The sequence below is a fragment of the Haliaeetus albicilla genome, chromosome 24 (genome assembly GCF_947461875.1).
Source record: "Haliaeetus albicilla chromosome 24, bHalAlb1.1, whole genome shotgun sequence".
Classification (NCBI taxonomy): Eukaryota; Metazoa; Chordata; class Aves; order Accipitriformes; family Accipitridae; genus Haliaeetus; species Haliaeetus albicilla.
Genome location: NC_091506.1, coordinates 2872325 through 2884583, shown reverse-complemented (window position 1 = coordinate 2884583; position 12259 = coordinate 2872325). Strand labels below are relative to the sequence as shown.

The following is a 12259-nucleotide window of genomic DNA, read 5'->3' as shown; positions in this document are numbered from 1 at the left end:
TTGTTTCTTTCTCTTCAGTTTATGACCCTCCAAAACCCCAGATCCTTTACTGCGGAACAGACACCTAATCGGTCGATAATTGATTATTTATAGCTAGTAATTTACAGCTGATAATGCCTAAATGCAGCTGAGAGCTTGTCCGTGTTGAACTGCACCCGATTTCCAGCTGTTTGTCAAGAACTTTTTAAATTCTAGTCTTAGCCTCCAAAGCACTCGCCTCTCCCAGCTGGTGTCACCTGCATATTTAATAGGCTTCTCTGTACTTGCAGTCCAGGCTGTTAATGAATGTAAGTCATTAGCCTTCTCATCCTTCCTATAACTCCATTACATATAGCCCCACTTTCTGCCGGGACAAACACCACCCGCCCTCCCGTTTCGGCCGAGGTCTGCCCGCCTGACCGACCCCACCAAAGCCCGCCCCGGACCTTCCCTCCCCTCAGCGGGGACCGCGGTCCGCGCCCTCCCCTCAGCGGGGACCGCCGCCCGCCTCCTCCCCTCAGCGGCGCCCGCCCCGCGCTTCCCGCCGAGGCGGGGCGGGCCGGGCCGCGTCGCGCCGCTGAGCTCATCGGGCGGCGCCGGGGCGAGTCCGGGCGGCAGGAGTCGGCGGCTGCTGGGGGGCCTAGGCGGGAGCCCCGCGGGTGAGTGCGGGACGCTGTGCCTGCGGGGGGACCGGGTGGTGGTGGTGGAGGGGTCCCTCCGTGCGGTGAGGGGAGGGAGGAGGCCGAGGCCCGGCCCGGTTGACGCGTCGTGTCGTTGTTTCTCCCTAGATGTGGGCTGAGGTGTTGGTTCTGCCCTGCAGGGCCGGGCTGCGGCTGTTCCCGCCGCTTCGGCTGAGGCACCGAGCGCCGGGCGCCATGAAGCTGCAGTCCCCTCAGTTCCAGGCTCTCTTCACGCCGGGGCTCCGCAGCGTGGCAGGTGAGTGCGGCCGGGCCCCGGGTGGGGGTGTGTGGGCCTGAGCAGCGTCCCCCCGCCTGAGGAGGACCAAAATGCCGGCCTGGAGAGGCCGGGCGGCGAATGCAGGCTTTGCGCTTTGCGTCCTCTCGCTGCTTGTAGGCGCAGCCCCTGATTCCCCTTAGCGGGGAAACGGGAGAGGGGCTTTTGTGGGCCGGTGGTGGGTGCTGAAGGGCGGCCTGGGTAGCTGTTGTGTTCTGGGAGGTGGGTGCTGCTCTTCAGCTCTGGTTTAACCTCAGCCGGCTGCTAAGTACCACGCAGACGCGGGCTCGCTTGCCCCCACACCCTGTGGGATGGGGGAGAGAATTGGGAAAAGAAGTAAAACTCGTGGGTTGAGGTAAGAACGGTTTAATAGAACAGAAAGGAAGAAACTAATAATAACAGCAATGATAAAATGACAATAATAATAATAAAAGGATTGGAATATACAAGTGCAATATACAATGCAATTGCTCGCCAGCTGATGCCCAGCCAGTTCCCAAGCAGCGATCCCCCCAGCCCCACTCCCCCCAGTTTATATGCTGGGCATGATGCCACACGGTACGGAATACCCCTTTGGCCAGTTTGGGTCAGCTGCCCTGGCTGTGTCCCCTCCCAGCTTCTTGTGCCCCTCCAGCCTTCTTGCTGGCTGGGCATGAGAAGCTGAAAAATCCTTGACTTGGTATAAACACTACTTAGCAACAACTGAAAACGTCAGTGTGTTATCAACATTCTTCTCATAGTGAACCCAAAACACAGCACTGTACCAGCTACTGGAAGGAAAATTAACTCTATCCCAGCCAAAACCAGGACACAGTGTAACTTCAAAATTACTCAAAGGACATGGCGGAGCTCAGTTTTTATCAGCTGTTGTGGGGTATTGTGCCTGAAGAAATTGGGATTCCCGGTTCACTGCGCTCTGCCATAAGTAAACTAAGTGCTTTTCCCTGATCAGCTGCTAACTGCTGAAAATGTTCCACAGCCCAGAGTCCCCCAGTATCAATTAGCAACCTGTTAATGTTTAGGTTATCAGAAATGCCGCAGAAAAATGTATCAAAAATGACTGGGAAAATGCATGTGGGTGCTCAGCTGTGTACCTAATTTGTGCGTTTTTACATGAAGGTGTAAGGTACGTACATACTTGCTGCTTACTGCATATTTGAGTGTGTATTCCCACATCTATGACCTTAATTTGTGACAAGGTAGGTTATGGCTGACAGCGTGCTATGGTTTTTATTTGAGAGAGTGCTTTATGGTTTTCCTTTCCTTCCTAGAATTGTTTGAGAAGAAGAACTATGAGCTGAGAATAGCAGGAGGTGCTGTGAGGGATTTACTAAGTGGAATGACACCACAAGATATAGATTTTGCCACTACAGCTACACCAGCAGAGATGAAGGAAATGTTCACATCTGCTGGTGTTCGTCTGATCAATAACAAAGGAGAAAAACATGGAACCATTACTGCCAGGGTTAGTTTATGATTTGACTTGGATTTTTTCTAACTGTACCTGTGAATGTGCGGCATAACCAACAGAAAACTGGTAGTATGCTCCTTCTTTGTTCAAGTATTGCAGTAAGAGTTTAAATGAGACCATGCTTTAAAGTATGGAGTGATTTATTTTTTTATTACTTTTTGCTTGTAGAATTCAATTAATTACTATATTTTTATGCATATTGCCTCTGCATAACCCATTTGTGCTGCTGTGTTATCACTAGAAAAGATAATGTAGGCCGCCCACATGTTCAGATAATGTGGGGAAGCTGATCCTAGTGTTTCTTGCTCCTGATTTCGCAAGTCTTGCTTCCTCTGCCTTGCTTGCTCCTCTGCCTCTTATTCCATCTTCTGCAGGAAGATTTCTGCAGGCTATCTAGAAAATGAATAATGCAAGGATTGTTTTCAAGTGTTTGTATTTCTTGATTGTCTGCTCTTTAAGAAAACATGATTGTGTTGAAGTAACAATGTCTGTGGGATTTTCAGCTCCATGAACAGAATTTTGAAATTACTACTCTTAGAATAGATGTTGTCACCGATGGACGGCATGCAGAGGTTGAATTCACCACTGACTGGCAAAAGGATGCTGAAAGGAGGGATCTGACTGTCAATTCCATGTTTTTAGGTAAATTCTTTCAAAAGCAAATATTTAGATGAAACATTGATTTCTTAAATAAGCCACTAAATTATCTCAGTCTGTTTCAATTTTGTTTGTTTGTACTGCTATCAGCTGAAAGGTCTGTACAAGTATGTGAGATGATCTGACAAACCAGGTCAAATCGCACAACTTGTCCTCTGTATTTTCAAATGAGAGTGTTTAATTGTGCCAATCATGTTTGTAAATTCATATTCTTTTTTTTTTTCCTTTTCTAGGTTTGGATGGGATGCTGTATGATTTTTTTAATGGATATGAAGACTTGAAAAACAAGAAAATTAGATTTGTAGGAAAGGCAAGTGAGAGAATACAAGAAGATTATTTACGAATCCTAAGATATTTCAGGTACTAGGTTTTGCCTTTCCTAGATAAAGAAATGAAGTAAGCATTGTAGAAGGTTTCAGAAACATGCAAAAAGAGATCAGTGACGTAAAAAGTGTTGTAATTGTCATCTTGTTAAGTTTCCTCTAGTATTATAAATTAGAATATTTAACACTGTCATGATATTGATTATCTGAATAGCAGTAATAAATGGAATAACTGTTCTCAGTCTAACATACAGTGATTTTATTTGGGCAGGTTTTATGGAAGAATCGCAGAAAAACCTGGTGATCATGAACCTAGTACACTGCAAGCAATTAAAGAAAATGCCAAAGGTTTGGCTGGAATATCAGGAGAAAGGATTTGGGTGGAACTGAAAAAAATTCTTCTTGGAAACCATGTAAATCATTTGGTTCGACTTATGTATGAGCTGGATATTGCCCAATATATAGGTAAAGTGAAATGAAGATATATTTCCTACTCCTATATCATATACAAACAGAACTGCAGCGTGGCAAAGTGAGATAAAACTTGTTTTTATCCAGAAAAAAATCAGATTTTTATTTTTTTTCCCTGTGTTAACATCCACATTTCTTGTTAACACTCTTCCTTGCACTGTTTTTTGTGTGTATTCCTTTAGGACTACCACTTGATGGAGATTTAGAGGAATTTGACAGAGTCACTAAAAGTATTCAAAATCTGTGTCCAAAACCGATGACTGTTCTGACGTCACTGTTCAAGGTGAAGGATGATGTCACAAACCTCGATCTGAGGCTGAAAATCTCAAAAGAAGAAAAAAACCTTGGCCTTTTTTTAGTGAAGCACCGGCAAGAGTTAACCAAAGCTACGGGTCCGGAACCGCTTAGACCCTATCAGGACTTCATAATGGATGTAAGTGTATTTCATATTGCTTTACCTTGTTTTTCACAGTGAATGAAATTTCCAGTTTTACAGAGTAGCAGGGATGACGATGCCTAGTGGAAAGAAAGGGCCTTAAAGAGTCAAGTAAGAGCCATTTCATCGGCAGGCTTGTTTACTGATCTTAGGCAAATTTTTACCAGCGTTTTAAAGACTATGATATTTTCATCAGAAAGATGGGATGTACTGACAAAAAGTATTAGCCAAATTTGGATTGCTCCCCATTTAATATCATCACAGTAACTGGAAGAATATCTTTGTGTGTTATCAATACCAGTTAGGTGGAGTGGGTTGGTTTGGTTTTTTTTCCCCTTTGTTTTTCCTCTGGAGAGGGGACCAGAAATTAACGAGCTATTGTAAACATCCTGGCATGTCTCTGCAACATAAAGTAGAAACTTCACTATAAAAAGATTCTTTTCCTTTAGTAGAGTTTAGTTTTGCAAGAGGATAAATAGCAGACATTTCTACTTGGGTTCAAAAGCTTTTTTCTTTGCCATCCAAAATACTGAGGCTTTAAATTAAGACATTATTTTAAACAAACTAAAAACCCCACCATGTTTTTAGCAGTTCTGAGCACCTTGTGTTCCATAGCAATTTTCTGACTGTATTTAAAAGCCTACCTTTCAGTCAGGCTGAAAAATGTCACATTTAATCATCTGAAGCAGAAGTTTCCTGTGAACATACCTAGGGACTGACAGTTTTTTGTACTGTCCCAGCTGATCTCCCCTTCTGCATTAAAACATGACACAGGATCTGGACCTCAAGAGACTCCAGCTCTTTTCTGTGAAATTCAGCTCCTTGAATTGCGTATTGAAAGCCGGTGCAATTCCTGGAGCATCGGTATGTGTTCTTTGTGAGGCGTACTGTTAAGTAGGCAAACTGTGACGTTCTTCCACAGCAAAGTTCAAGTAATTTTCAGCTGAAGTTCTGCACTTCTATTGCAGTACCTGAGACTGAAGGCGAGAGACAGCAGTGTCTGCAGTGAGGCCTGTCTCTCACGGGAAAGGTAATAGTTCCTCTCCAGTGTGGAGGTTGAAGATAATGGTTACGGCTATTACCTGGAATTCAAGAAGTCCCCAAGGATCACACAGAGCCTCTAAGTTAGGACTGAGTTTTAAAACTTGTGAGGCAGAAGAGATTCTCACTTTGAGAGCTCCAACTTGTTGTCCAGATGTTGCCTAATAAGATGTCATGGGAATAACGCAATGTTGAGCACAGTTTGAGCTGTTTTCTACTGTTTCATAGTGCATCCTCTTTTCTTCTTTTCTTCTTTTCTTTTAGTCTAGGGAAGCTAATACAAATGCCAAGATCTGTGAGCTTCTAAAATACCAAGGAGAAGAACATCTTTTAAGAGAAATGCAGCAATGGACTGTTCCTTCTTTTCCTGTTAGTGGCCATGATTTAAGAAAAATGGGTGTGTCTTCTGGAAAAGACATTGGAACAGCATTACAGCAGCTACGGGATGAATGGAAGAAGAGCGGATACCATATGGATAAAGAAGAATTGTTAAGTTGCCTGAAGAAGTTGTAAAATTGAATAATAGTAGAGAACTTTGTGCCCTGTTCTAAGTGTAACTGAGATACCAGTAAATACTCCATCAGTGTTGTCACAGCCAATATAGCATTTGTCATATTTAAGATCTTCAGACAGCACAGTTCTGTTACTAATTTGTAATTTCTGCAAGGAGAAGTTTAATTTTGTAGTAATGTAAAATGGTATTTGCCAAGTTCCACAGTCTACCTCTTTTTGTTGAATTCTAATGATAAATATTTAACTACTTTATCTTGACTCTGGGTAATTAGAGGTGACACCAGGATTTTTCTCATTCTGACTTTGCTATATCAAAAAGAAAAAAAGTGGTTTTATCTTCTAGATAAAATCATGGGTGTTTTCTGTGCCTAGGAGAGTGACAAAGTGTCTAGAAATAATGAGCTCTAACTCTTTTTGTAGTTAAAGCTAGGTACCAGATTGAAATACTCACTCCAGCAGTTCCCAAAGAGCCTTACCATGCAAAACAAGTCTTTTTTCTATAAAGATTTTTATCTTCCATAATTCCAGAATCAGTTTTAGATTAAGAGGATGACTTAGCTGAGTCAGTATCATGAACTTCTTGTCTCTTCAGTAGTTTTTCAGTAACTTGTTTATCACTGAGTAACTAAATCTGTAGAATACTGGTGAAGGGGTTCTACAGTGTGTTTTCAACTTCCTGTGTGAAACATACTATTAATGTTAATAGTAGAGGGGGAGGTAGAGCCAGGGTCCCTGCCTTTCCCCCCTGCAGTGTCTGGTAGTTGCCTCTTGATTCCCTTCCTTTTTTTTTTTCCAAGGGAGGAGGTACAAATAGAATTCAGGTGATGGTGTTGGTGCGCCTAAACAGTGTGAACCTGAGCTAAGTCCTGTAGCTCCATCACCTTCAGAGTACTAACACTAAATTAGAGAAATTGCCAGTGCCTTCAGTAACTCTCCACACATCTTTTCCTGTAAACTCGCAGCAGTGAGACCCAGAGGCATTCACCTCTCTGATGTGCCAGCATTCTGTTTAAAGCAGGAGGATTATTTTGGGAAGAAGTCCAACATCCCTACTGCTATCACACCAGGTTCTTCCCTGTGTTGCTTCTGTGTTAATTATCCATACATTTCTTCTGTCTGAACAGATCTACATTAAAAATGCACTCTGAATGCCGCTCAAAAGGAAATTCTAAATCATTTGCCCTTTCAAAATTAATAACATTTTGGAAAGTATGAGAAGTAAAGGGGATTCTCTTTGTACAGTAGCCATCAATTGCTGCTGTAGAAGATTGGGTTTTGAAGCAGTGCTGTTCTGGCTGGTCTTAATGAACATGTATTAGCAACCCTGGTGGTTTTTGGTGTGCTTTAAAAAAAAAAAACAACAAAACAAACAACAAAGGGATGGCTCTAACCGAGAGCATCTCTTGTGTATATAAATTTTATTGCAGGTTTAAGTTTTCCTACAAAACCATGGTAACTAATAAAATGGTTTGGGTTTCATTTTCCTCAGATATCATTTTGCAACACTAGATGGCAGCAATGCCAGAGCAGTGCCACAAAAAATGGGCATTTTATGCTTTCATATAGCTAACTTCCTAGCTGCTTTTTTTTTTTCCCTAGGAAGTCCATTACTTGAAATAAATCATTCTGAAGGTACTTAGGAACTTGAGGAAGACAGCAAGGGAAGAAAAAAAAGTGCTGTTTTTTCTCTGTTAATAAGGCAAAGCTCCTAGGAACATGATGGTGTTTGATTTAATTACATAATTAAATTGAAGCCTCCTTGCGCAGTTTATTGAACTACTGAAATCTTGGGAGGGAGACAAGTAATAAAATTTAGTACTATAGTAGACTCTTGTAAAGAGCACTTCACAAAAGTGCATCTTTCCAGGCAATGTCTGTGGAGGCGGTAAAATATTACCAACTACACTTTTTGTTACCCAAAATTGTTGTCGGGGTCGAGAACTCCACTTGGAGGGAGGATTTTTAAGGACACAAGCTTGAAACTCTTACAGTCTCCAGCGCTTCTGAAAAACAGCACAGATATTATTCTGAAACCATCTTAATTAAACAGTCCTGCTTTGAATTCAGCGTAGTTAGCACATTTGCTCAAATAGCTCATTTAAAAATCATGTTATGCTTGAGGTTTCTAGCTGGTCTGTTGAGCATCTCTGTTTTACTATAGTCCAAAGAAATTAAACCCTAGTAAAATGAAACTGCATTAAATCAAAATAATAGCATATTTTAAGCAAGCAGTACCAGGTTGAGTTCTGGAAAAATGATGTGTTTGAATAAACTTACAGAGTATGAACTCTTTAAACATCAGATTGGGAGATGATAAGAGATGAGGCAGTCTGATACATATATGGTCCAGTAAAGTACTCTTCTCCAATGGATTACTTCATTAATTAAATGACATTGGCAATGTGTTTTAATTAAAGAAGTTACACATCAGAAAAACCTGTGTGGCTTTGCTGTTTGGTAGCTGTTCCTGGCTCCACAGTGCGACAGCCCTTTCCAAAACCGGCTGCCAGTATCAATGTTAAGGCCATCACTCTTTGGGTTTCTTGGAAAAAGAACAAAAGACTTAACACTTCCCGTTCGCCCTCTTCTCCTTGGAGGGGGACGTATCCCAAAAGTTTGCAAAGAATAATGAACCAAACTCTTTTTCCTGCGGGTGAAGCTAATTCTCGTTCAAATTGGAGCCCGGAGCAGCAGGAGGGGAATGCAGCCCCTCTGCAGAGCAAAGCCTGTGGATTCGGGGGGTCCCAGGCACTGTCCCCTCCACACCTGCCCATCCTCATCATCGCCCCGGGAGGGAACCGCCTGTGAAGGGCAAAATGGTAAATAATACAAACTGCTTTCTGTCGCAGATGGCTTCTGAGGATTAATGAAGGGTTTTACCATTCTCTCAAGATGTAATGGTCTGTAAAAATGATTAAAAGGCCGGATTGGCTTGGGTGCCTTTTCAGGGGAAAGGGCACGGCTAATTCTCCCCGCAGAGCCCATAAACCGCGGGCCTGAAGCAAAGGGAAGAAGAGGAAAACAAAATTACCCCAAGTGCCCCCAGACCTTGGCGCTGTGTGGAGGGAGCCGCAGGAGCTGCGCCCGCTGCCTGGCCTCGCTGGCCTTTGCTGAGCCCTGTGATTCGGGGGGGGGGGTTTATACACATACATACACATACATGATATACCTATCTATCAATGGCTCCTAAACTGCACATGAATAAATAAATAAAACATAATAGATGCTATAATAAATAATATACATATGAAATATTATAAATATATAAGCAATATTAAATAATATGTAGTAAAATATAAATATTTATATAAATTTGTATGTATTACATATTTATTATAGTAGATATTATATATATACACGCACATTAAAAGTTTAGGAGCCATGGATTTATATATACATAAGTATATATGTTAGATATAATATTTATATAGATAATATATATTCTTTATTATCATCTATATTAATAATATATACTTTACTATATTATTTATTATAATCCATTATAGTTTTATTTATTTTTATATATAAAAAAATAAAGTTTAGTAGCCATAGACAGAGCGCGCATATATATACATATATCTATATATATATATCCCCCTATTTGTTTTTGTGTGTGTGTACGCACACTTATATACACATACAAATCCATGTATATATACATACAGAAAAAATATATACTATAATAATAAACATCTAATATATATAATATTTTTATAAATATATATATAAAGTTTAGGAGCTGCTGCCGTGCCTGGACTGGCCTGCTTGCTCTGCTTCTCCCTCTTTTGTGTTTACTTTTGTCTAGTCATTTTGTCAATGAAAATAAAATAGAAGACTCTACCTCACGTGGCACTTGAACAACCGCAGCACTTTCGGGACTCTTTCACCCGGCAGGTCCGGGTGAGCAGGGAAGCCGTGGTCAGCAGCCCACTCCGGCAGGACCAGCAGCTGTGCCTGCTCTTTGACTCCATGAAGTGTGCTTCACCCAGCCAGGCTGCTCCGGGACAGCTTAAAAAAAAAAAAAAAAAAAAAGGCAGCTGGAAAAAGTCAGGAAAGCATCGTGCCACCCTTGGGATCCCCAATGGATGGCTGTGAGCCACAAAATATTGTTCCTTTTGTCTTTGCCTCGGTGTCCCTGCTCCCGCGGGAAGGGCTTTCTGCTGCCCCGGGGGTCTCTAAGCGGATTGTAACCCCGTCCCACACACGTGGCTGGGGCTGGCCGGGCACTGCAGACACAGTGACACAGCAGAGCAGGTTCACATCCAGAAACATCGCTAGCACACGTGGGAACTATTCTTTACTTCCCGAGCATTTCTGACTCGTGCCAGTCTGGGAAGTGTATGCCTCACACCCCTCCCAGACCTCGTCCCAGTTCGGACTGGGGAGAGTGATGCCTCCTGTATCTACAGCTCATGCAATAAATACAAGTAAGTTAAGTTGTGCAGGGGAATTCATCTGGCTGAACATGAAAGCAGGATTATTATCCTTATTTTACTTCCCCATATGGTACAGCCATAAACGACTCATTAACTTCAAGGAGACTCTCGAGGGATTTGGGCTCAAGTAGTTTTTGATGGCAGTACCACCCTTCTGCTCCTCTACACGAGGAACTGGGGGCGTTAGTGGGTGGGGAAAAAAGTATACAGAGCATCAAACTCAAACTGTGTCCCTATGGAGACAGGGGCACGATACTCAGAGGCAGATGAAGTTTGTCCTCTAAGTACTCTAGAAGTTCTATCTACCTTCTCTAGGAGAGCACTCAGATTAAGGGAGTCATCTAACATGCTTCCATTTCAGAGCTATTGTTATAATTTATCTGTGGATTCAGTCCCATCAGGGACAACGTCTTCAGGCACCCAGTGTTCTACCGAGGCTTTTGTTCAGGTGAGTGACCTTTCTTACAAGTCTCAATACATCAACAAATCCTACAGACCTTTCTTACAAGTCTCAATACATCAACAAATCCTACAGACCACTGTGGAGCATGACCGGCTGTAGTATAATAACGCCTTTTCCTCCCTTAGAAAGCTGCTTCCAGTTCCAGCAGGACAGTAAAGATTACGTTACCTTGGCAGAGTGTTAGTGATGGAGAGCCTAAAACAGTGTCCTTCATTATCGGGCTGAGCAAGAGGACAAGGATTTAAAGCTTTGACATTTCAGATAATTTCTTTATAATGTTGTAAGACAATAGCTCTTTAAGAGGCTGAAATTCAATTCAGCATGCTCCACTACCTGCATATTGCCTAAACTACCCATCCTATAGCCTCATTTAGGCATTCTACCTCCAGACAAAGCCATACAGAAAGAAACAGGAGGCTGGGAAGCTGTCCTTCTCCACTGCTTTCCCATAGCCAAACGCCTACAGCTTTGTAAAGCAGCGACGTGGCGATGCCCATCATAAACTCTGTGCTATTGTCACAAAGTCCTCATGGTATTTTTATAATGCTTAGAAAAAACTGCAGGACTTTTCCAATAGAGTGGCAACCATCCTGAATTCGTGCTACCCAAACACTCGTAACGAGGAACATCACCACACAGCGATCCAAGCTCTCAGAAGACACAGAGGTCGTAAAACACAGGGGAAAGGGAAAGCTCATGGCACGCTGCAGAGCTTTAGTGAGAGTAAAAAATTCTGCACCACGAAATAATCCTGCATCAGCAGCACAGTCTGCGTGGAAAACAGCACCCACGAACAAGGCAGGTACCCAGGAAATCCCTGCAAAGTTTCCTCTGGCAGCTAAGCCACCTCGAGTGTGTCTGCTTTGAAAATATTGGAAGAGTAAGAACAACAGGGAGTTTACTCAAAAATTAAATTGTTCAGCAAGTCGACTAAGAACTGCTTGAGAGCAGGCAGGCAGATTCCCATGCTGGTGCGCGTACCTGCCACGTTTGGGACAGACGCATGTTACCATCACCCCTTCCCATAATGCCTCTGGGAGAGCAGGATTAAACACCGGTGCTGAACACCCAGTGAGCACCCTACGACAGACAAAACGGGTGACACAGTCTCAGCTACGAGGTAGCAAGAAGGACATTCTGAAAACGGTCACACAGGAAAAATGAAGGTGTGTTGTGAGCCCCGAAGCAGGACTAAGCCCATTTCACACACGGAATTTAAGCCTTCTAACAGCAAATTAGATTTTGCTTAAGCTAAAACTGTACCTTCTTGTTTCTTTCATAACCCAGTCCAGAGACCATTCTCCTAATAAAACTGATGAATAAACCAGATTACTGGGACACATTCCTAAGTGCTGCTGGTTGAACCACAACAGGACAGCCTTGCGAGGACTGTGAGCTCTGTGACTAGAACCTTAAGTCTAAACTTCCCTTCTTCTTTCCCAGTTAAACTTAGGCTTCCTTCAAGCCTGTTTTGGCAGATGTTTACGCAGCTTAAAATTCTTTCCACCAGCACCT

At 42.7% G+C, this 12259-nt stretch overlaps 2 protein-coding genes across 3 annotated transcripts in view; both read left to right on the top strand.

The window, feature by feature from the left end:
- Positions 1-12259, top strand: part of LRRN1 (leucine rich repeat neuronal 1) — a 467756-nt gene that overhangs the window by 204126 nt on the left and 251371 nt on the right. The window lies entirely within an intron of this gene.
- On the top strand, positions 492-7324 carry TRNT1 (tRNA nucleotidyl transferase 1). 2 transcript variants are annotated; one of them, XM_069811800.1, is made up of 8 exons: positions 492-638; positions 768-915; positions 2205-2398; positions 2908-3046; positions 3295-3421; positions 3656-3849; positions 4038-4288; positions 5597-7324. In XM_069811800.1, exons 2-8 carry the CDS (start codon positions 768-770, stop codon positions 5843-5845), a joined length of 1302 nt encoding a protein of 433 aa, XP_069667901.1. In that variant the 5' UTR covers positions 492-638; the 3' UTR covers positions 5846-7324. The 2 variants fall into 2 exon arrangements, with proteins under 2 accessions (XP_069667901.1, XP_069667903.1); XM_069811802.1 differs by having other exon boundaries at positions 513-638; positions 800-915.